Raw genomic sequence first — 25,506 nt, 5'->3', positions numbered from 1 at the left:
TTGCTCATTAGAACCAAAATCCAGTTTCAGTATAAGTTTCTTCTTCCTTCTGCTTCCTTTTTTACGCCCCAGTCTCACACTGGGGAAAAATATCAAGCCAGCAATAACATTGCGTTAAGGAACCATGGGAAAGATGGGCAGCATAGTTTCATGCACTCCCAGAGTCTTAGAAGCCTTGTATAGCCTCAGGTTACGACAAGCACAATAAGCGACACAGCAGTTACTTGAAAAAGCCAAAGTCTTTGAGCCTAAACTAGAAACAGAATTAGGCCAGTTGCTTTCACTAATCAAAGCTAGAGATGCCTCTGAGCTTTCCTGACCAACAAATCTGCCGGTCATTTTTGTTTTGCGATATCTGACCAAGATCACTAAGTAGAGGGAGGAACAGCCAGTAGCTGTAAGAATCTAGCACAGGAGAACTGGCATAGGAAAGCTACATGTACTCCTTCCCCATGTAACATCTTTGTTAGCACTGCATTGCCTTTCAGACTGATAGAGCAGACTACTACAGGGCCAGCAGAGACAGCATACACTGATTGAAGACTTGTTTCTAAAGATACAGGCAGTACTCATCTTGCCTAAATAGGTTTCTAAAGCAGCAGCTTTAGCCCTAGAAAGTGGTATTTTATGCCTTATTTCATGTGATATGCCAAGCTGGAAGAATGAATTTGTCAAAAACTTTGGTACATAATGCCTTACTACAAGAAAAGGAAAGTTGAATGGAGGAGCAACATCTGGTCTGGCACTATCTTATTGCCTCATGGCTTGCGCTGTGGCTGAGCAGTGACAGCATAGAAAAGTTATGCAGCAGTTGCATTCAAGGCAGCAGTAAACCTTGAAGCTGACAGTCTGGTTGCAGCAGAGAAACAAGTCACTCACACAGGCTTTAGTTTAATTGTGTAGTTAAAATTTATTACATCCTATATCCTTAGGAATGACAGCTAAAGTTTTCCACTTGCCAGGCTCAAATTCATAAGCGTAGAGGCTTTATAAACTGCCATTGCATTTGAGAACATGTGCAAAAACTGATCCAGTGCCTCCCATACTACAGTATAAACTATGTTTGCTTTAGACACATGTACTTTGTAAACCAGTTGATGCCCAACTACTCATTTTCATTAAAAATAGCCTGGGCTAGGAACAGGAAATTCACTTCTGTGTTTGCAGAACAGACGTTAAGCTCCAATTCAAATTGTGACAGCTCGAGTTGAGATAGGTATCCCAAATAGACTAGCATTCCAAGCAAAAACTGAAGTGTTATTTTCCTGAACTTGGTTTTCAAACCACCTCCCCCCACCCAAAACGTAACTTCATGAAAGAGTTCAGTCTGATTGCAGATCAATCCACAAAAGGTCACAATGGAGCTCATAGGTGGAGCAGGAAAACAAAGATTTGCTTTTGACAGTGAGAAGTGCATACAGCTGCCTTTTAAAGGCTTATGGTCTTGAGTGTTTCTGCATTTCAGTCACAGTCCAAGGAAGATCAAAGTTCTGGCTTTGCCTAGGCAGCTGATGCTCAGTCCTGCAACATGTGAACACTGCCAGTTGTCAGTTATATACTACAGCCATTTTCCTTTGAAAGTAGTTTTTCGCAGGATAACAGAAAAAAAAAATACATTGAAGTTCTCCTTGCTCCCCTCCACTCATGCCTGTGTCCTCCATAGGTCAGGTAGTGTCACAGATTTGTGTGGATACTCCATGCAGTTTAATTTAAACCAGCCACTTAGTCCTCTGCACTTGCATAAAGGGCCTCAATCTGCTTCTTGAAGAATTTAACAAGATCTGCTCGCTTTGCCTTCAGTGTTGGTGTCAAGAGTCCATTTTCTACAGAGAACATGTCTGTGTGGATGTACAGGTCTTTAACCTATTAAAAGAAAATATTTTAGCAACTGCACTTACACAATTACTTAGAGGATAAACAATAGCTCTCACCTTCCTTGAGCTCAGTGCAACAACTCAGTCTCAGGAGTTTCAGTAACTAAACTGGGGGCTTTTTTGACAAAGTCAAACTCTTTTTGGCTGACACAGCAAGAGGATGGGCTGGAACTACTGTACAGCTCCTGCAGCCTATGGCTAATCTCCACTCTATCTCCTGGCACTGTTTGCTACTGTTGCTCTGTATAATCACCTGCCTCTTGATCAGAAGGCAGGCAGCCAGTCAGTATTTCACTGCCTACTTTAATCAGTTGTCTGGGGCAGCTGTCTTAGGTCTCTTCCTAACAGAGTCAGTAACAGGAATGAAGACTTCCCAGACATTGTATTAGCAATACAAGTGCTTGTGACAAGCAGGATGTGGAAGTACTCACTTGTTCAAAGGATTTCAGGCCAGCCTCTTTCCCCAGTCTGACCATATCTTCTAAGATAGCTTTCTTCACTGCCTAGAAGAAATGGAGCAGGAGCAGAGTGGGTAAAGCTGCCATTTTGCAATTGCAATTCAAGACCATACCAATTGCCCAGTCAGTGAAAACTGAGGTTGGCAAGAATATATATACATATTTCAACATTCAAGATTTATCATGTTAAGGTCACTGTGAGTTCACATCTTCTCGTTAGAAAGGCAGAAGTGATAGCCCTTGAAACATCAAGAGACACCTATACTTGGTTCCAGTTTTTAGTGTAAGTCTGCTTGCATGACTCACCCAGTATTGAGCCAGTTTAATTTACAAAAAAGGAGGGTAGAATGAAGTCAAAGCAATGCAAGAGTGGACTTCAGAATCAAATTCTATCTATAAGCCATTAAAAAGATTAAGCTACTCACTGGATTTTTGCAGAGATCTTCATAGGAGCCTTTTAGTCCCAGTTTTGCTGCAAATTCTGGAAGCGTCTCAGGATCAGGAACCACTATACCTATTAGAAAAGACTGAAAACAAGTGGAAGCAGTCATGTCAAGACTAGGAAAAGGCATCTGAAATTATGTGTGCTTGTCTGTGGACAGTGTCTCTTATGGCAAACCACATCTACATCCTCATCCATTTCAAGAGCCTGGAAGGTAGCTACACGGACTTTCAAGTCACTTATCGGACAGCAGTAAACATGCTAATGTAGTTTGTTATGTGTGCTGAGTGCTCCAACAATTACTTTTGGCTGGTTTACAGACTGAAGAATGGCCTCTGCTAGCATAGGTAACATGTCTGTGGCAAAGGAGTGGGGAAAAACTCCTTCTATGAAGAAGGGCTGAGAGAGTTGGGGTTGTTCAGCCTGGAGAAGAGAAGGCTGCAGGGAGACCTCATTGCAGTCTTTCGGTATTTAAAGGGGACTTATAAGAAAGACGGGGACAAATTTTTTCACAGGGCCTGTTGCAACAGGTCAAGGGGTAACGGTTTGTACATACATCTGTACATACCTGTACAACTAGAAGAGGGGACATTTAGCCTAGGTATAAAAAGAAGTTCTTTACTGTGAGAGTGGTGAAACCCTGGAACAGGTTGCCCAGAGTAGGTGTCCTATGGTAGATACCCCATCCCCGGAAACATACAAGGTCAGGCTGGGCAGAGCTCTGAGCAGCCTGGTCTAATTGAAAGTGTTCCTGCTCATTGCAGGGGGTTTGGACTAGATGACTTATAAAGGTCCCTTCCAACTCAAACTGTTTTATGACTCTAAACTCTCCAGAGCTGACCTAACATACTAATCATATACAAGTATGTAATTAGCCTTTACCCAGCTTGCAACTTGATGACAAGCTCTCCTTTTCTTTGCTGTCAATTGGGAAGGCTATAGGTCTAGAAGGATAGTCCTATAAATGTGGCACTCTGGGAAACAGATCTTGTTCAAGGACTCTCTTGTACGTGCACACATTTGTGCCCTGATCTTCTAGATTTCATCGAGCGAAGGATTTCACAGGATCCTCACTCCTAACATCACTTACCCTCAGGCTTTCCCCATGTACAAAGACCTGGGCTACAGCAGCACTTCTGACATAGATATTTTCAATCTTCTCTGGAGCAATGTATTCTCCTTGTGCAAGTTTAAATATATTCTTCTTCCTATCTATGATCTTCAGCGTTCCATTCTAGAAGTTAAAGGAGGCCATTAGTTTCAAGTCTATCTTACTTTTATAAGATAATAGGTTTGGGTTTGTTGCATGAAAGGCACATGCTAGTCTGGAACTGGTCTTTCTCTCTACAGAGAGAAGGGCACTTTGTCTAATTTCTCCAGTTAGCTCAGGACATGATTAGACAGCTTCATTCTTCTCTGACAGAAACCAAGGCACCTTGTTGTTCTTCACTGTGGAAGTGACATAGTCTTAGTTACTGGCCTAGCAGGTGTTGAGATCTTGTAATCTAATTGGTCTTTGGAGCTTTGCTTGGAGTTACTTTGTGAATGATAATAAAATACTATGTAAGGCTTTTATCTTAGAATTCATTTCTCCAGTTTTTCACATTACTGTAAATTAGTCAGGAATTCACATCCAAGGGATGGCTTGTATTAAATAATTACTCACTGGCAACCATGTCCCTATGTCACCAGTGTGGAGCCATCCATCTTTATCAATTGCTTCTGCTGTCTTCTCAGGGTCTCGCAGATAGCCTTTGAACACATTTGGTCCTTTAATGCAGATCTATAGCAAGCACAGAACATTGTTAGTCAACAAGCCTTACATTCTAGTATTTCCTGACACATACGGGAGATGGCACCTACCTCGCCTTCATTGTTAGAAGAGAAGTAGTTCATTTCTTCCACATCATCAAGTTTTATGATATTACAAATCAGAGGGGCTCCAACATGGCCTAAGAAAAAAACCCCACACAATAAGACAGTTATGCTTTGGGGATTCTGCTAGCAGCTGGCCCTATTTGATCTAAAGCTACAAAGACTAGATATTTAAGTAGTATGGGAGAGCTCAGATGCCCCCTACGTATGAAAGGCCTCAGTAATGATAGATACTTAATCGCACTTTCTTCACTGCTGTAGCAAGAACCAGTACTGTTTAAAGGAGTCTAAAACCAAATGCTCAAGAAAGTTATTATAATGCCATTTTCAGACAGTTAATGCAGGATAAATAGCAGCTAAGTCTCAATGCTTAGAACCATTTATTGGTGTAATCAACCACACCAACCACGTAGCACTCTTCACTCCACCAAACTCCCTCATGGACCCTGGTATTCACTTGCATTTCATCTTCATTATGCTCTGTATGCAGTTATTATGTTCCCAAAGATAGTGACTTGAGCTTGAATTTAGAATACCCAATATTAAAAACATCCTTGCTAAGAAGAAAGCTAAATCTTCAAGATCAGGTAGTCCTTCAGGAAAATAGTCAAGTATCATGTCTAACATCTTAGCCCTAATTCTTTGAGTAAAACAAGTTATTTGGGGGCTAAAGCTTAAAGCCATTTGGGAAGTCCTTGTCCAGTTTGCCCAACTCTGTACAGACAATCTTTTCCTGTACACTGAGACGTGGTCTAAGCTGACCTATGTCACTTAGGCATAGTATGACATGAGATCCTCCTCTACTTGCATCCTCATTAAAGGAGTCACCTACTTGAGTCAAGAATTTTTGTATCTATTAAGCATACAAGTGACTGTTGTTACCAAGAATCACTCTGAGGTTAGGTACCCAGGATTTAACTTTCATTGAACAAAAAGCAGTAGAGCACCCGCTTCCTGTCGACAGGGAGAGTTTCCAAGTCTCAGCTACCATACCTGCTATCCAGTCTCCAGGCATTGAGATAGTGCATCCAGCTGAGGATTCAGTCTGGCCATAAGCTTCAAAAATCTGTGTGAGAAAGGAGGAATATTCTTTGAACATCAAACCATTGGTGTGAAAGAGCTCAGTTTCAACTATGCCTGTGTTCAAGTCTTCTTAGGGAGGAAGCCAAGACTTATTTGTCTTATGGGTGTAACCAGATGTTCTTCAAGTTTACCTATCCAAACCTTGCTTTGGTCACCTAATTCTCCGAACAGGACAACTGTGTTCTCAAATGTACTATATTAGGAGCTCATTGAGCTCATCAAGCAGCCTGTAAGTACTGAAGACTGACAACAATCTCCCCAGAAAAAGCTGGGCTGGACCACAGCTGTATTGTTGGTTACTTATTTGGGCATAATCAAACATAACCAAAACCTCATCTTACCTGACAGCCTAATGCTGCTCTAAGAAATGTCAGGACAGTGGGAGATATAGGAGCTGCGCCTGTTACCATTATACGTACTCTTCCACCCATGGTTTCCTACAAGTGAAATAGAAACTGTCAGATCCTCCAATTCTACATGGCTCACTTGGTATTAACACCTGGAATACCTTACCTGAACTCTTTTGAAGATTAGCTTATCCCATATGCTGTCATTTCGAATTATGCCCTGTTTTATTTCAGCCATCTTCATAAACACAGCAAAGTTTAACAGGCAGCGTTTCACTGGGCTCTTTGCACCACTTTGTATCTGCAAGGAAAAGTGTTGGTGACTCTGGGGTTTAACTCACATCTGTACCTCCAGTTCTTGTTTTGTTAGGAGGCACCATATCTTACTTTGATATTCTTGGGTCTGTCTTCACTACTGCCATGGTCTGGAATATGAACCAAGGGACAGTATTAATTTGTGTTACTGCTGACATATTCAGCCCATAGCTTTGAGGGCAGAGATCTTCCTAGCTTTGAACTTGCTTCATTTGCATTCCAAAAGTAAACGAACTTCTCATCTTTGAACAGCAACAGGCTTAGCCTAGTCATGACTGGATACACCATTCTTATGCTCCAGATCACAGGACTCTCTCCATCTCCTCAGAAAGGATTTTAAAGAATTCTTCCTGCTAATTGACTAGTGGTGATGTTATGATGCATTCAATATTCATTTAAACTGGTACGCTTGCTTAGATACATGAACATGAAGATAATTTAGCTAAAATTGCTCACATACCCTGTCATATATTCTATTGAGTAGTCTTGGTACAACCGGAAATATTGTTGGCTTCAAGGTTTTCATGTCATCTGTCAGGAACTTGATGTCCCCTTGAAAGAAGCCCACTTTTGCTCCACAGCTGTAGACTGTAGCCTGAAAAGTGACCAAACTAGTCAAAGGTAATTCCTAGCTTCATTAGCCATAATTATTGTCTATGGAAAGCAGCATGATTTCCAGTGCCCAGTGGGAGGAAAGTTCTGGTATAACTGGGTTTTGGGGAAATACAGGCTATTGTACCTTTTACTATACATCTTTACATACCTGTACAACTCTCTCAAACATGTGAGCCAAGGGAAGGTAGGATATGATGATATCTGAACTTGTACACTCAACTGAGTTCTAGAGAGGAAAGAAACAGAAGTAGGTTAGCACTTCCTATGCCTGCTTGAGTTACTGTTAAGTAGAAAGCAAGTAAAGTTTGGATCAATTTGAGTACTTTCAAATAGACACTTCAATGACTGAAGCAACTCAGATCATCTACCACCTCTTCAACATTTGCAGCTGTAACTCTGCCATACTAGATCAACATAGTTTTTGTTTTGGCAAGACTTGTAATAGGGTAGTTTAATACTCTTGGCATTTAGGACTGACTCATTCTAGAATAACTTCTGTATGGAACTTCTTGTTCAAGGTTAAACCAAGTTTCTTGCTATACTATTGTCCCATTGATATATGGACATTTAGGAAAATGTGAGTTTTCTGCAAGTGAGTGGTTTGCAGAAATGGCCAGATTAAAGCTAGTTTCATGACTAAGTGACACAGCCTAAAGATCACCATTAGCAGTAGCTTACCTCTGTGCCTCTAAGGAAAGCAGCAACAACTGAAACAATATTTTCATGTGTCAGCATGGCTCCTTTAGGGTTACCTTGGGAGAGATCAAGCAAAGGTCAGCTGTGGCTCTGACTGCTTATGCTGGCAGTTTCCCGCATCTTGTTTGGCTCAGTTTGAGCTATGTTGGTATTAGGTTCAATCATAGCATGCTTTAAGAGATCACGAATACGCCTCATGTTGAGCACTTTCAGCTAGGGATATTATACAAAGGAAAGATCCACTGAACCAGCAGAGTAATTAGGAGTAGCATAAAGAATGCTGCAACAAGATATTTCGCTAGCCCCTGTGGATCAGAATACATACACAGTTAAACAGTCAATCTCTAACATCAAGACTCTGTATTTTTCATAGGGTAAGACAACATACATTTGGCTAGTCTCCCCAGCTCTAAGAAGCTGTCTTAGTATACTTGGCTTGTAGCAGCAATATCCCAAGCAAAACTGAAGTAGTTGGTTGACACTGTTCTCATTTACTGTTTTTCTTCTATGTTATCATTTCCCTTCCCCCCCCCTTTTTTTTTTTTTTGTGTGTGTGTGCTGCAAAACTGGTTTTTTTCATCACAGGGAGATTGTTGTGGTGGGGAAGCATCACTATATATATATATATATTTATTCTCTTACCTGTGGTTCCACTGGTAAAACACACAATGCAAAGATCTTCAGGCTTAGGAGGCTAGAGGGAAAAAGACACAGAAAGTTAACAGAGTAAGGATTATGTTTATTATTTATGTATCATATTTAAATTATCATATTTACATACACTTCCTAAAATGAGATGAACCTGGAATTCCTTTTATAAACAGCAAGACAGATAAAAAACAAAGTGAATCATGCCAGCCTTCTCTACTAGCAGCATAGCAAGACGTCTTTTCAGAGACTACATTTGCAAGTTTGTAACTGCTCCACAGAGATACTTACAACTGGTTCTCTGATGTTGTTTCTTCCAAGCTCCTGTGTTAGAGAGAAAACACAGCTTAACAATTGCAACAGAAAGAGGTGTGCAACAACAACAGATGAATAGGTAATTGCATTTCAAATGCAACACTTGTTTTTACTTTGCCTCTTGATACTCTGTCTCAGAGAAAGCTGTTGGTCTTCCTGAATTTAGATACACACAACTTGGGAAAGCTGTCTCCTGGGGTTGTGGAAAGCATGAATTTGAATGGTAGAAAGCAGCCAAAACTACTTAAGGAATTTGGAAGTCCTCGGTGGAGAGATTTCATTTTATTTAATGGAGGCCACATCTCTTACACTTTGCACTTGTGCATCACATCTCGAAGACTAAGCCTAGTATTGAGATGTCAAAGCAGACAGTAGTTTGCACTTAGAGTTCAATTAAACTCAGCTGTCAGCTTAAAAACCTGATAAATCCTGTTACAACTACACCATGAATTAAGCTAAGGAAGTCTTCAGTTTCATGCATACTGACTGTCCACTACACACAGACACAACTTCAGCCAATGGTTTGAACTTTGCAAGTTCATTTGGCCAAATATATCAAGTTCCAAGATGACTGCTCATCAAGATCTCAGGTACGTGTATGACAACTGGATAATGCTTACATCAAAGTGTCATTGTTGCCAGAGAAGGTCCAGATGTCTAGCTGGCAAGGTATTCCTCTGTAAGATCAAGCAGAAGCCTTTAGTCACCTACCTCAACCTCCTGCAGTGATAGAATTTCAACTCCCACTTTAGCTCCTCTGTCCTTGAGCTCTTTATCAAAGAGATCCATGAGAATGACAGTCTTCAGACATGGGGTCTTTTCTTGCTCACAGTTCTCAAGCAAGACCTGTGCCTTCTCAGGCTTGTCGCAGATCACAATGCTTATGTCAGCTACAGAAAAGAAACTACATTTCAGAAGTCTGTTTAGAAGACATAAGGCACGACAGCTCAGTGGAACATACATTTAGAACATAGCGTTGTTTCTAAAGCCATTTGCATTTGTTCATATGGATTCAGTGGCTGGCTTGCAGTGGTAAGAACATTCCTCCTACCGTGGCCACTTGATTGGTCAAACTGGAGATTTTGGCTATACAAAGCAAGGACAGATGCTGAGGAACTGAAGACAAATATCTTCAGTCACAGTCAAGAGAGGATTTAAACTCCTGATATTGTCATAAAAGCTCATAATTGGCCTCTGTGATTGTTCAGGTTTAGGCATCTTTAAATCTAAAGAAATTTAGACCTGCTTGAAAGAAGTAGCTAAAATTCTTGAGTTTATGCCTCACCTTCCCTACCTGTAGAAGAGTTTTATGCAACTACAAAAGCATTTCCCATTAAGTGAGCTGAGGAACTGGGTTTGCCTAAACATGCCAGTTCCCCATTAGCCTAGTAAGTAACAGCTCTGTAGTCCCAAGGCAAGACCTGTTTACAAGGCTCACCAGCACAACTGTTGAAGCAATTTTCCTTGGAAATCCTGCTTATGGGTTGGATCCCAGATCATTGTGGCAGCAGTGGATGTTTCCCCTCTTCCCTCCCTTCCCCCATCTCCCCTGACTGGAGGAAGAAAATTTGAAGATTTCTTCAAGCTTCCTCACCAGTTTCTTCCATGACAGCATGCTAGTTGTTGCTTCTATAGAATAACAGGCCCTAACCAGATAGATTAAACAGATTTAGGCATATCTTTACCCTTCTCTCCTCCACTCTTTACATCTTACAACTTTAAATCAGAGACACACATCTAGACTTAATTTGCATGCAAGCCCGTCAGCATTGTCTGTTTGTTTGGCAATGTGAGAGTTCAGGATTGCAAAACCTCAAATAGCAAATAGTTGAGCGCTTTGATTGCAGGATGATCCGCATGATCTAGCGGGTCTTCAGTGAACTTGCAGTCAATACATTATGAGAAGTAGAAAACCCACTGACTTCTTCTAGGCATTGACCATGCCCCCTGCAAAGCAGCTTCATTTACAGAAATCTATAAAAGTATATGAGCAGTAAGGTTAAAGCTACTCTGATTTTTGCATCAAATTCCCTTGAACTTCAGCCTTCTCAAAACAAAGCTTCTTAGAGGAGTCATTATGAAATAGTGGGAGTCAATATTTACCTTTCTTAACAATATATACAATGGCCTCTGGCCCCAGAGTGTCATAGAGTGGAACAGCAACCATTGAGTAAGTGTAGCAGGCATACTCTGAAATGACCCACTGAAGAGAGAAAACAGTACAGCTAAGGAAAACTAGCAGCTCAAGACAGGATTATCTGCAGATTTCCTACAGCTCAACTAGCCCATGCACACATTAGTAGTGGGGGTTGTGTACGGAGCATGTGTACATGAGATTAAGAGTAGTGAGGGTTCAAGATCATTGTATGATGTGTCTGGCATGGTATGTGCTTAGTCAATAATAAAGTAACTGGGAAAGAAAAGCCAGTTGTGATTGTTCCTCATGTGGCCTCAAACTATTTAAATACAGACCCTCCCCTCTCCCCAAGGTGTCAGAATATTCTGGGAAAGAATATTCAGTTTGTTTCTTACCTCTGGCCTATTCTGAGCAAAAATGCCAATAAACTGGTCTGGTTGTGGCTTGCACCCTTTCTGCAGAAGCCCTGATCCCAGGTGTTGAGCTCTGTCCAAAACCTGTAAGACAGTTTGCCCACACTTTAGTGCTACAAGACAGGATCCCATGTGAAATCATCTGTCATGTACAATACTCACCTGTTTATATGTCAGCCACTGATAAGGTTGGTTGGGTTTTCTGTAGCCTAAACAGTTGCCATTTCCTAAGGGAGGAGTTCAGAAAAGCAATTGTAAAGCTCAGTACCGAAGTTGCACAGCACTTCAATGCAACACTAAGTGGGAAATATTTTCAGTCAGACATCCAGCTAACTGCACAGACCATGGAAATGCACACAGTGTCCATAGTTAACCATTCTGCCCAAGCCAACATCATAGGACTGCTTGGCTTATCCTTAAAGGCAATAGTTCCAAGATCTGGTGATATTTTCCCATTTCACAACCCACATGAGATTGAATTAGCTTGCAAGCTATCGCTTATTTCCATGCATGGGACCCCTGAAGTCACACGTGCACAAATTCATACCTGTTGTAAACAGGCAGTAATTTTACACTAAAAACCACATCATGAGACAAAGCTGAGGGGTTTCCCTGAAACTTCCTCTGATGCTTAGTGTCTTCTGCCTCTTCACTGAACTCTACCATCTTAAGCTTCTGATGTTTGTTCCTGCCCAGTCTGCCAACTAAGACTGCTCCTAAATCAGTGTGCATGTGGGGAATATGGTCACTTGTCACTCTACCCCACAAAACGCTAGGAAAGCTTTTGCTACCCTCAATAATTACTACAGACAAGAAGCAAGACAAAAGAGCTTGGAATAATTTTATTTACCTGTGATGGGCAAATACTAACTAGCAGATGCAAAGCTTACCAGAAGCATGCAGTCCTCTCTGGAAAGCTTCATACAAAGTTTTACTATCTTCATAGTAATAAGAAGGCATCTTATTGTCTGTCAAGAGTGCACCTCTTCTGGCTCCTGCCTGGGAAAAGAGCACAGTTATGAAACAGTGCAGAACAGGTGCAATGCCATTTGTTCCTTAGCCATTCTCCCAGCAATTCCCTTTGAAGCATTTCAATAGCTTTGCTTTGTTTAAGGAGGTCTCATTTTCCTTCCTGATTTTGATCTGCTCAGTCATATGAAAAGGAATTTTCTAAATGGCCTAGATTAATCTTCCATTACAAGTTATTAGAGAGACCTTGACTAAGATTGAGCGTTACCACTTGCCTACTTACATGAAGCCTAGCACTAGCCTCAAAACTGATGCAGAGGATTTAAAATACAGAAGAAAGCCAGTGACAGCCAAGGCCACCTGGTAAAAAGCCCACCTAATCCTGTTGCCAAGAGCAGCTGCTTCCTACTCTTAGTCTCTTAAGACTTCCCTTCTCCTCACCATATTCTTGAGTTGTGCACCTGCGAGAGAAGGCTGTGTATACCAGTTTCCACTGATACTCAGAGTCAGAATGGATCAGTATTTAGATTAAGCTCAAAAATAATGTATGCCCACAAGTAGAGTATTACCTCAATTCCTATTGACTGCTTGTTCAAGTCAACAGGAGACAAAACAGGTTTTGGCCTGCTTATCACCCACAGGAAGACGCCGGCTCCAAATACTATAAGACTAATCAATGCTGGTGTTGGGAGCGGTGAGAACAAGACTTGAAGTATCCAGATCATTGTGCTGGATCAGAGGAACCAGAGTTGAACCTGAAACAAGCAGGAAGTTTAGTAGATGTGAGCTAGAGGCACTCACTACCCATAAGCTATGGTTACTTCAGCAGTTTGTTAAACAATACTACAAATCATTTCAACAGTTTGCTGCTAAAGAGTCCTGGTACAATAACGAAGCATGCTTATGCAATACTTTAAGCCTCTTAAGAGATCACAAGTCACCTGTCCCCATTAATCTTAATCCATGCCGCATCCACCTTCACAAAAAGCTGAAGTCTGATGAAGTCAGACAAGGAACAGATGTCATTCATTGTATTCAAGAGGGAAAAAAAAAAAAAAAAAATCTGTCTGGGGAAAAAACAGTATATAATTTCCCAAATTAATCATGACCAAAAAATGCCTACAGTTCAGTGATGCGAGCAGCAGAAGTAAGAAAGTGTTCTCCAATAAGAGGGAGTATTGCTAAAATAACAGGGAAATTGCTAAGTGTTTGTTACTCATACACATACAAGTCTGTAGGACAAGAAGTATCTCTGTGATCAGCTGCTCTTCCTGGAAAGCAGGGTATACGCTGGACAAGTATTTCAGATAGGGAAAATGCATTCAGCATGAGACACAGCAGAAGTCAAAACTGTTAAAGTTACTAGGAAGTTGTGACCTAGAAGTCAATGTCTGCAATGGAAATCTATCTGGGAAATAGAAGCAGTTCTGCTGCTTGCATCCTCCAGAGTATCTTCCTTCAAGGACAGGGAAGCAAAACCCAAGAATGCAGGATTTCTTAGAAGAGACAGACACATCTACCTCAGCCTCCTCCCTTAGAAACAATGACTTAAATATCTAAAGTGTTCTGGTCTGTTTAAGATCGAACAGCCAAGAAAATCTAACATAGGTGACAGCTTTTTGTCTGAATCAACTCAGATTTCACGAACTTATCTTCACTAGTATCTAAATAGCTATGCAAGACATGACACATCACACTTTGCAGATGTATAACCACACCCTTCCAAAATTCCTTCATACAGAGTCAAGGGAACCCGGTCAGAACATAGTATGTTAGCTAGCAACTAACTGAATCCCTATCCAAGAAATCAGGCATTCTGGAGCAATGTGCTCCAGTTACCCTTTAACTATAATTCCAAGAAAGTTGAAGGAATTTTCCAAAGTTAATAAATTCAGCCAGGCCCCTAAGTCAGAATTTGGGTCTCTGAGCCCAGATTGACCAGAATTAGATCACCCATATCTGATTTACGGTTTTCAGTTTCCAGTGGCTGTATTAATCAGCAGTCCTCACATGTTCTCTGGTGAGACAAGGCATGCTTTGCCTGCTCAGCATTTGTATAAGAAAGGGTATCTCAGATTTGTTATCAAGTCCAAGCTGCCAAAACCATGCCACCTACATATCTGAAAAGTACAACCTCCCTAGAGCTGGAACTTTTCTACTCTAAGCCTTAGTTACAATGTGCACTTCAAACTCCTGACCTTGGTTTCACGTATTGAAAGTCACAAAATTGTGCTACAGCAAGAAAGGCAGGAACGGCCCCAGCATTCTGCATTGCCTGACAGTTCCAATCCCCAGGCATATCAAACCTAGGAAGCACAAACCTGCTCTTTCTACAGCACCAGAAATTGCACATCTCCACACCTTTCCTTTGGGCCTTGATCAGCTGAGCCTAGATTAAAAAAGTCCCCTAAAACCAGGTCTGCTGATTAAGTTTACATTCAGGGCAAAGATATTTAACAGTATAGGTTCTAGCACTGCTTTGTTTGGAAGACTGAAGATTATTAACGAAGTAATTTGGCAATCAGCTGCTCTTCATGACTTACACATTTGGCCTTGTAACCTGTTACTGAAGCAGTTAGCAAACAGCTTTCTGTAGGCGCTTAAAAGATATCAGGTTTATGGTGTGAGTCAGCCACTTCCTCTTTCGATGACAGGAACAAGTCACTTTTTCTTATAGCATGAGCACTGAGGCAGCTTGGTAAGGGCATCTCCACTCTCCAACATGAACAGGAGTTTGATATATAAACTTTATTTGTTTAACTCAGAGGCCAGTACTAGATCCAAATGACTGAGCAAATCACATTTGCACCATCTGTATGTTGGAAGCTTAGCTTGTTAAAAGTTGTCAAAACTAGACCTTGGCACATCTATTCTCACATCTTTTCAGAGGGATGCCAGAGTACTCGTGTTCAACTCACCTGAATTTTCATAGAATGGTTCGAGTTGGAAGAGACCTTAAAGCTCATCCAGTTCCAACCCCCCTGCCATTGGCAGGGACACCTTCCACTAGACCAGGTTGCTCAAAGCTTGGGCTATTTTCCATGTTTTTGTTTCCCCACATAGGCCGAAAGGAGTTTGCACTCATGAGTATCCCTAGACATGAAATTTTTCAAACAGTAGTAAGAGAACAAAGCTATATGCAGGCAACGGAAGAGACCACATGCCTGTGCACATTCACCTCTTTTAATGGCTGAAGTGTGTTCTCACGTGCTCATTTTAATAGTAATTTTAAGATAATTTCCTAGAAACCAGGAAGGATTGGTTGGCTTTAGAGTATCACGCTGGAGGAATAAACAGAACTGGGGATCATGTCTGTAGCACCAAGTCCTCTCCTATAACTTATTAACACTGCCTAATCAGACTGACCAGCACAGTTGTCTCAAGTAGCTACTGTCTGTTACATGGCCTTATTTGACAGAAAATTAACAGAGGTCTCATCTGACCTTTTCGGGGTAAGGATCAGAGAACCCACTAACCCCAAATGCCCCAAGCAGCAGTAGATAAGACACTGAAAATCCTTCCATCAGGGTATTCTCATCTACTCACTGACTCACATGCAAGGCAGTTTGTACCAAGACAACTAGGAAGACAGAGCATCAGGATCTGAAAGGAAATGATGCTTGGAGCAGAGAACTCAGTCCACAGAGAACACCTGATCAAGTTGTGAAAAGCCCGAAGACAATTAAATGCAGCAAAGCTTTTGCCTTCAGGTTCTAAACTGATTCTACAAGTCAATGTTTTCTCTTTCTCTTCATGTGGCCTAATCCCAGTGTAATCTAACCAGCATCCCTATAGCTAGTCAAGGATGGGTTTCAGTTATAAGCCAAATGGATTTTTAATTTAAAGAAAGACCTGTTGATGATTTTATCTCTAAAGCCTCAGAAGTATCGTATGCTCATTTGTTTCTAGGGGTTTCTTTTTGTTTGCTTTGGGTTGTTCTAGTAACTGTCTTCATTAGCCTGCTTACAGACTACACAGGAGAGCCAAAACCCAACGTCCTTTAAAGCTACAGATGTCAGTGTCATGTCAAAAGAAAAGCACAAATACCTAAATCTTGTTTGCAATACACACACACACAAAAAACCAAAAAAGCTTTTCATATCTGATAGGCTATTTTCAATTCCTCTGCTTTATTAATAGAGTGTTTTGCTTTTACTTTCCAGCCATATTTCCTCAGATGGGCTTTAGTCACTCCTATCAAAGTACACAGGGTGTGTTATTCAAGATGTGACAAGACACTTGCCAGCAAATTCATCTCAATTCCCAGTATTAGGAAGGTTGTTTCCTACACTAAGAGCTTCTACTGCAACTTGTCAAATCCAAGTCACTGCTAGTTAATCATCTCTGGTGTCCTTCAAAAGCTACTCAATTCTGTTGCCCTCAAAGCAGAAGAGCCAGCAGAGAGGATAGGAGTTTCTGTCCATGGGAAGAGAACAGCTCTACCCTAGATCTGTCCTAAGGAGCAATTACAACCAGAGCTTACCCCAAAAATCCAAATGCCCTATGCATTTGTAATACTTGATCTGTATCAGCTGGGTGAAAACTCAACTCAGTGCAGCATGAGACAAAGCCAGGGCATTTTTGACAGACACCAGCTTGCACTGCAGGGTAGGTCTGAGGACCAGCTGCTTTCTTGAGCATGAAGGGATGAAGTGCTCAAAACCCCCAAGTTCCAAAGGACTCAGCTCCCAGTGAACAGAAAGATATAAAATGCACAGGGTGTCTCAAACCACCTGTAGGCCTCTTGTGCAATACGATGCTAGACAGTTGAAGTATACTTAGGTTGTCTGCCTTGATCAACGGTCAGGGATAAGATACACTAGGCTCCAGAGTGCAAAGGCTTAGTTTTTATCAAGAGAGATTACAATGATACCATTTACACCCTTGGGTTCAGGAGTACATGTTTTCATTTCTACTGTACCCCCCAGCTCCTTAGTCTCTACAGCAATTCCTTCACTAACTAAAAGGAAGGAAACAGTTATTCTCTATTCTCTCCAAGTCAGGAGATTCTCTCCACTGCAAAGTGACGGAGCTTGTGCCTCCAAACACATAAGTACGAAGAAAGAAATCTCAATCATAGTAGATCTTTACGGACAGCAAAGCAATGGTCAATACTTGCACAATTTCAGAAGCAATGGTCACGCACTGCCTAGGAAAATGCCTTCTAGAATTTTGCCTAAGAAAGAGTTTGCATGTGCTTTTGAGGTGATCATGAGAACTTGCTGATTTGCATTACTAAGGTAACAAGTAAGAGGAGTATTGACTCTTTCCAAGCAAGGAGAGAAGAGCACAGGTGACTACACTGGGGTCACTAATTAGTTAGCCACCAGTATCCTACTTTTTACATTTGCTTACACGGTGCAGCTTTTGCTTGGTGTCCTGCAGATGTGAGCCACTGTGTCAGTTCTTGCTCCTTGGAAGCATTATATCCCACCTTCCTCTAGCAACAGCAAGAACAAGCTTGTGTCCTGTAGGGTTTAGGAACACCTAACTTTTAGCATCCTGAAAGAAGTTAAAGTGCAAAACTCAGCAGTGACTGCTGAACAGAAATATGTAAAAGCCACAAAGCAAAATCCATAGTAACTTGCAATAAGCCTAAGATATGCTTTAGTTAGGCTTTGCTTTCAGAGTACCTCTTGTGAAAGTCAGAGCTAAACAGTTCAAGTACCCTTTGATCTTGACTGAGAAGGACTCTGTGCAAGGGGGTGGGAAAGAATGAGGCCTCAATAACTTACTTGCAGGAAGGAGAGTGCTCCGTGGTTTCAGACTGTATGTTACAGGCTGTTTCTGGGCCTCGCTCATGAAACCTACTGACCTCAGAATTTCATTATACTTAAATAGAAAGGCTATGTTTTAGAAATAATTTTACTGTGTTTGGTATTATTATCCCTCTATCAGGAGAGCAACAACACCATGACACTGCTTAGTACTAGAAGTAGTTTTGTCAGATAAACTGAAAAGCCAAACTTTCAAATATTTTTCTATATCAGGTTTTCTCCTTGAAAGTGACCTACTCAGAAACAGAAAGCATTCAACTAGCCCCCCAAGGCTTTGGGGAGGAAAAAAAAAAAAAAAAAAATCAATAAGAGGTTTCATTACTGCTTATCTATTAGATAATAGAGGATCACCTTCCTGCAAAACATGCATGCATCAACATTATACTAATAGGAAATTATCTCTAGATGTTCAGCAAGCTTAAAGAGCTGGAACTTCAAAACTCACACAGAACTCCTAAGAAAGCTAGAATATCAGTATTAAGCACCTTACATAGCTTATACATAGCCATACAGAGAAAAGGTAGCACTAAAAATTCTCAGATACTAATGTATTTTATGAGTACATATTATTACAACACTTACTGTGCTTACTCTTTGCTTTTTATGGTGTATCTGAACTTAACTTAGCCTAAGATTCACATTTGTTCCTGATAACACACTACCAGAGATTTCCTAACAGGCTCCTGAAAGAGCTCATTATCTTGGACCCCACAGCTAATCACCACACCTGTACATAAGTTATAGGAAAGCCCATGTAGGTAATGACAAGTAATCCCATCAACAACAAAACAAATAACAGTAGAACTTCATTACTTATGCAGAAAACATTTCAGAGCAAATACAGAGAACCAGTGAGCAAGAATACCTACCATTTTGAAGATGAGGTGGGAAGCCAATGTCTTTTCCTTAAGTAAAAGGGAACCTTACCAGCACAGTAGCAAACCAACACAAATTAGGTAGCACTCATTAAAAACTACAGCTAGCTCCATCTCCCTGGTTTAAATAAACCAGCAAGCAGAAAAGCATGCTGGGAAGGGAGCTTATAAATGGGAGGAACTTGCATGTGGGAACTGGAGTGGTAAGAGAAAAAAACAATACAGAGGAAGTTGCTGAGTTTTTTCTTTGTTGATGAAAGGAGGTTGAGGTTTGTATGTTTCTGAAGAGCTAGGTAAAAAGTAGAACAAACCCTTTTGAAATAATATTTATTATCTATTGCTTATAATCTATTTTCTGTTATTTTCTGTGTGTATAAAACTGTACTCTCAATAACAGCAATTTTCCTTCTATAGCTGCAGGTACATTAAGCTGAACAGAGCTCTCTAACCTGTGAGACCAAAAAAATGCTTTGAGTACAGTATTTCTCATATACTGCTGTAATGTATTTGCTGGTGGGCTGGATCCCCGTTTCTGCTGCTGGCTTTGGTTTATTGGGTTTTGGTGCTTTTCTTGGTTTGTGTTGGTGTTTGGTTGTTTTGGTTTGGGTTTGGGGTTTTTTTTTTTTTTTTTGTTGCCAAAGCTACCTAGTTCTTTCTGCTGTGGTATAGACTTTCATGTGTGTAATTATTTGCACAACATAACAGTGAATCATGTTTCAGACTTCGGTTTTGTTTCCTGCTATGACAAGGTTTTTCTTTGTGGTTTGCAGATACATTTCTTCACTTAAAATTTTGACAGTTTATAGCTGCTGCAGTTGCATTTTTCTCTCTGATCCTTGTCTAATATAATTGGAATTTTGCAGCAAGTTTGCAAGGGTGAGAAAACAGCAGCTTCTTCTATCTCTCTTCTTTAGTACCTTGACCTCAGGTCTTGGAATTGTTTTCCCACTTTAACAATTTGCCCATATGAAAGTGTTTCTATGCTGCATGATTTCAGTATAATCTGCTTAGCTAGACTAAGTATATCTGTGATGGAATAACATGGCATGTACTTGCATCCAGAATACAACCTGTCCTGGACCTTGGCTTGCTAAAACACACAGCATCTACTAATCACAACTATGTTTTTATTGCTGCTGTAGCTTTTCTGCTATTCATGTAAAGTTAACTTAACTTACACTGTAACTGTGATATTATTTAGCAATGCAGATACACTTTTAGGAAAGCTGAGACTAAATTCACTGATTTTTGCTGTAAGCTTTACATGAAGATGAAAAAGAAATAGCTTGCTCTGTGTGAAACTCCTTTGCCTTTGGCTTTGCCTACCTAGACCTGTTCCTGTGGCACATTTAAATGAAGTTGTGAGATTCAGCTTTAATCGTGCCAGTCAGAGTGCACTACTGCTTAGAGAAAGGCAATATCCCTTACAGAGAGGGGTAAGAAGGCCAGGCTCCCAGCCCAGCCAGCTCCATTGTCACCTTCTTTGAGTGTCTCTCTGAGCATTTTCCCCCTTCAGATATCTGGCCTCAGGCTGTTATTTTTCCAGGAGGAAGAAAAATAGCAGTGAATTTGCCCTGTCTCTGATGAGCTGTTAGGTAGCAATGCTGTGTACCTCATGCATTGACCTTGGCTGCGAGTGTGAGAACATGCCTGTAGCACTGTCCTACCTGGCCTGTCAGAAGCCCAGCATGTAAAGCAGAGGTCCCTGAGCTGGTAAAGTTACACTGCATAGCCTGGAGTCTGTGAGTCTCACAGCTCCAACATAAATGGGATTAAAGGATGCAAAATAAAAAGCCTTTGGGAGGATAGCTTCTCCTTAATGATGGGTTCTGTTTAATGCTCGTAAATTACAATACAGCTGGTGCTCTTTGCCTGATATGCACAAGAAGTGACATGCAAATTTTTAGACTTTTCATTTTTGATACTGCCTTAACTGATCTGAATAAACTCCAGATTTTTGAAAGGCACAAATCCATTTGCTGTTAGTAATTCTCTGCCAAAAAATAAAGCAGAGTTATGAATAATTCAACCTTTGCTTCTTTTTGTACATGTATATAAAAAGTATACCTGCATCTTCCTGCCCATTAGCGAATTAAGATGAGCAGTAGGTAGAGTATGTATACAGAGTTCAACTTGTTTTCTTTCTCTTGTCACTGTTACAAAAGATTTGCATAGAGGATAGGTGAGCTTTTATAATAAATCTTAAGGTTATGCCACAGCATGAGCTTTTGCTATCCGAAGATGCCAAAATAGTTCATCCACCTATAGCAAATAGCAGAGGATGTAAATAAATGGAAAGCATTAGCTCAGTGAACAGTTTTTTCTGTTGTCACTTCAAGACTTGGATCTAAATTTTGTGCATGTGGGAAGTGTTGGCTCACTTTATTTGAAGGATTTTTGAATTCCAGTTTGTTTTCTTAATGCTATGAAAATAATTCTTCTTTATTGCTCTGCTACACTTTTCAAGGGCAGCCTTCTGGCTTTTGTAAAGCAGAGTAACTACACAGGGACATAAATAATCTTCTCAGAGAAGGTAGTATGAACAGGACAATGGGCTCAGGACTTGGAAGAGCAGTCTCCTTTGTGCCAGTTCTCTTACTTGCAGCTTGACTTCTGGTTAATGTTTGTCTCCTCTCCTTTGTTACAGCTGCAGCTCTGTACACAAGCAAGAGCTTGGAGGAAACTCCACCTCTATAGCTGCACCAAGCAGTTGTACCAAGGCCGTGGCAGCAACCTGGCGTGCCATGCTCTAAGATCCATGCTTTTACAATTTTAAAAAAGGCATTATAGCCAGCTTCTGTGTTCATAGTTAGGGATTAAGGTCCTATTGGAAGTAGTAAATGTTGCCAATAAGCTTCTGTAACATATAACAAATTTTTACTGACAAGATTTCAAAGCCTACCCACGACGCTGTGGAACCAAATGATTCTACTGTTTCTGGACCTCTTTTAGATATGAGTCTGAATGGGAGCCTGGCACTGACACTGTGTGTGCTGTATCTTTAAATAGACATAACTAACAGACTGATAAGAAAACAGATTCAGCCCGGACATAGTCAGGTTTCCAGTTCCAGCCATTCTGTAGCAACAGGGAGTGTTCAGGTGGCTGCTCTGATTCAGGCTGTGATTTCTCTGTAGGCCACCCCTGAGCCCAGACTTGCTTCTTTAGTAACATGCAGCCAATTACACAGTTGTTGCCCTTAGCAGCACACAGTCTGACTAGTAGACAGCATTGGTTCCAGGCATTGCAGCAGATTAAACCTATTATCCCACTTGCAGTACTTCTTTGCAGGAGCAGGAGGTCTAGTACTTGGGAAACATGGGCTCTTCAGGAAAGATTTGCTTACCTTCCTTCAGCGCTGGAGGAGGGTGGTGGAGGGGCTGGTACAGCTCGCTTCCTTCACTGCTTTACAACTCCAAGTGGGTGTTCAAGGGTTGGTGCTTCCACAGCTCCTGTGGCAGGACTAAGCCCTGAATCATCAGTGTGTGGCTTTAATAAACAGGCAACACTGCACCCAGGTAACCTTTGAACCTGCATTGCAACAGGTTCAAAGGTTAAAAAAAAAAAAAATTAAATTATTCCTGATCAAATATAAAGAGCAATTTTGGCAGGTTAGAAATGTGTATTTAAACACACAACTCTTGCGCAATAGCTTTAGAAGAGAGCAGTGCATTTTGAAAGCTAACCCCAGCCCTGCAAAAGCTGCACACTTGAGCTCTCATTTACTCAGACTATGCATGGGGCACTGAGTAAGTCTTGTTCCACTGAGAAAAGGTGCCTTTTAATTTATGCTTTGAGGAAGCAAACATGTTCTGATATTTTTCTCTACTACTTTGTGTAGGGGGCTCTCCTTAATCACATCCAACCACTGTGGCTTGGGTTTCCCTTGCAGCTCAAGTGGCCCATGAAGTAGCCTGCTCCTTTATGGTAGGGGCTCTCAGTGCAGTCGGGATGGCTCGTTATCTTACTGTGATGCACCTTTCCTTCTGAAGGTGTGCAAAGGGTGGTGTTTTACTTGCTGGATTGGCAAGTAGGCTAAGCCTGCTTCATCAGGGACTTCTTGTGTTGATTTAAGTGAGGGTTGGTTGGTTTTTTGTCTTCCTCCATCTATGAAATGAGAGTAACAGGGCTCTTGTGCCTAATGCTGCTTGAGAAAGACTCAGCTGTGCGGTGAGGTATGTAAGCTGGGCTGGCAGGTGGAGGTTCTTGGCTCCACTTCCAAAGGCTGTGGATGTGATCTTTGGAAGAAGTTTGCTCCTCATGATCCAAGAGATAAGACTCAATACCAAAGTCCTTTCAGCACTCGCTTAATACTGTCAGGACTGGTCAAGATCACAAAGCTTTTGTTGATCCAGGCCTGGTTTGACTGATGCTGGAATTTGACTCCTGTATGATATTTGAAGAGTAAACCAATATTAATACTTTTCACTTATGATCTTAAGTATTCTTGATTGGGGTGGGAGAACCTGCCTGTATCAGTGGACATGAATAAAAGTGGCGGCACCTGCAGCAACACTCACTGTCATCCTAGACCTTCTGATTGCCATCTTATCTAAAGTTTTAGTAAATATCAGTTTGAGGAGGATGAAAGAAAAAGAGTGAGACAGATCCAAACTTGGAGTAAAGAGATGATACTGGTGTGCGAGTCTCTTGTCTCCAGTCTGTGTGCATCTTGCATATAGGAAACAAAGCAGTCAATGCTGTTACAAGGTATGCAATACATACTAATAATTAGTAGTTCATCAGGTCCCTGTTCCACGTAAGTGGACATTGCCTCACCACCTCAAAAGAGTTAGAGGGACTAACACTATCTATGGTTTAGGCTCCTAGGTGCATCTTGTATACCGATATGGGGGGGAAAGGACAGCAGAGTCACTGGAGGTGGAAACAAAGCCAATTACTTGAGCTAACTGTACATGTAAAGCTATAACTGCTTTTCCTTCTTCACCCTTTCTCCCTGGTACACAAAGCACATGGCTTTTTACCTCCTTTGAACAGCAAGTTTACCCAAGTTGTGGTGGTTTGTCACCTTTCAACTATATAGTTGTTTCCTGATGAATGAAGACTATTGATTAGTTCACCATTAAAAAACATTCTGGGAATCCTAAGCAATTCTGAGTAGTGAGTGTGTCATCTCTGAGTCTGGTAGGTTGGGCTCTTGATCAAAAGTCTTGCTGGCTTGCTAATGGTGGGTGACCTTTTTCAGCTTGTTTTGAAAGCAGGTGTGAGAAAACATGTTCATAAGCCCTAGAAGACACTGCAGGCTTGTCTGTGTATGTTACATGTGTTCTTTATTGTTTCTGAATGATTGATGCTGTAGTTTGTGATCTCAGTGATGAAACCACATGAACAATGACATGATAGCCTAGATCAGCTGTGGACATCACCTATGACCCAGTTCTGAAATAGAGGAACTCAAGGCAGACCTACTCACATAGGTCGTGAGTCAATCATAAGATTGGAAAAAAATGCTTTCAGTTAATGAAAATGATGATTTATTTTTTTTTTCCCCTCAAGACTAAATTATGAAGAAAAGAGATGACAAATGACGCAGAAGTCTCTGTATGGATTGTATCAAGATAGTAATTTTTGAAATTTCTGAAAAGGTTATGGCTCAAAATATTGTCAAAGTATTAATTTGACATGCATGCATGTGGTTTTTAAGCATGTGATAATTCAAATTTTCTCTTGTTAGTTTTCATAGGTGATAGAAAGCTCAGTAGTTTGCCTTCCCTGTTTAGATCCATTTTCTGTTCTTAACTAGAGCATCACTAGTCACATTAACACTTTCAAATATCACACTAGCAGTTTAATCATTTGCCTTGTGTTCAATTCACTTGACACTCAAAAGATAAAGGATATGCACCAGAAGGGAGCAAAAAAATTTGAAAGGAGTGGTTTTCCATCTTTCTTCCATCTCCATTACTGACAGCAGGATTCACAGGCATATTTAGATACTTGCCAGCGAATATACAGCTGTGGGGTATCCCTGAATGCTGATTAAAAGTGATTCTTGATGAGGTTGTGCAACCAGTGTGAGCTGTACAGAGTGGAGCTAAAGGTCATTACCACATAAAGCTGGAGTTTAATCACTTCTTGGTAACATATAAGAAGCCTTTTTTTATTGGTCTTGTGAAATCTACTGAAATGCAATAGGCTGTTGAGTGATAAACATGAAAAGAACTAACCTTCAGCCTAAATAATTGCCCTGACAGTGGTAAGTTTGGCGCCAGGATATTATAAATCATTCTTACTACGTTAAAGCACTTAGGTAAAAGAGATGGATGTGTGTAAAACTGCTGATCAAATAACGAGACTGCACATGTTTGAATATTTGCAGTTGGTTTGTGGTGCCCAAGAGCAGCTGTACACTTAATTTGTTGAACGGTACAGCTATTGCATAAAATTGAAGGATCTGACTGAATTTGCTGCTTCCATGTTACCACTGATGATCTTGCATTCTCTCTTAAATCAGAGCTCAAGTGGTGTGTCCCAGTGTCTATGGTTTTAAAACTAGATGAAACAGACTTTTAAGATAACTGTAGATATTATGTAGACGCAAGTATGAACTGTCACCAGTTACTTTGAAGGAACTAAAAGTGTCTGGTTTATATCTTGACTTGCTGACTCTGATCATAAAAACTGACAGATATTTCTACTGATTTTG

General features: G+C 40.8%; 1 protein-coding gene across 1 annotated transcript; it reads right to left on the bottom strand.

Annotated features, from left to right (window-relative positions):
• Positions 1-889: 889 nt before the first annotated feature.
• Positions 890-22,321, bottom strand: ACSL5 (acyl-CoA synthetase long chain family member 5). The gene is made up of 21 exons (XM_030488672.1): positions 22,186-22,321; positions 12,757-12,942; positions 12,109-12,217; positions 11,381-11,445; positions 11,201-11,302; positions 10,772-10,871; positions 9,380-9,558; positions 8,645-8,677; positions 8,348-8,399; positions 7,688-7,761; positions 7,158-7,235; positions 6,855-6,989; positions 6,246-6,380; positions 6,074-6,169; positions 5,643-5,715; positions 4,638-4,726; positions 4,441-4,557; positions 3,865-4,008; positions 2,758-2,859; positions 2,306-2,377; positions 890-1,863 (listed from the first exon to the last, which is right to left on the bottom strand). Exons 2-21 carry the CDS (start codon positions 12,910-12,912, stop codon positions 1,723-1,725), a joined length of 2,052 nt encoding a protein of 683 aa, XP_030344532.1. The 5' UTR covers positions 12,913-12,942; positions 22,186-22,321; the 3' UTR covers positions 890-1,722.
• Positions 22,322-25,506: the final 3,185 nt, after the last annotated feature.

The sequence above is a fragment of the Strigops habroptila genome, chromosome 5 (assembly GCF_004027225.2).
Source record: "Strigops habroptila isolate Jane chromosome 5, bStrHab1.2.pri, whole genome shotgun sequence".
In the NCBI taxonomy this organism is placed as follows: domain Eukaryota; kingdom Metazoa; phylum Chordata; class Aves; order Psittaciformes; family Psittacidae; genus Strigops; species Strigops habroptila.
Note: the sequence above shows the minus strand (reverse complement) of the source record. Positions and strands in the feature narration are given on the sequence as shown.

What these genes read in the sequence shown, in the direction of transcription:
- ACSL5 (XM_030488672.1), bottom strand. Translation starts at nt 12,912, where the DNA reads ATGATCTGGATACTTCAAGTCTTGTTCTCACCGCTCCCAACACCAGCA. An exon ending in TGTTTGAGAGAGTTGTACAG is followed by an intron (nt 6,990 to 7,157) that starts GTATGTAAAGAT and finishes GTCACTTTTCAG; the next exon opens with GCTACAGTCTACAGCTGTGG. An exon ending in TACATGGGGAAAGCCTGAGG is followed by an intron (nt 2,860 to 3,864) that starts GTAAGTGATGTT and finishes ACTTGTTTTCAG; the next exon opens with TCTTTTCTAATAGGTATAGT.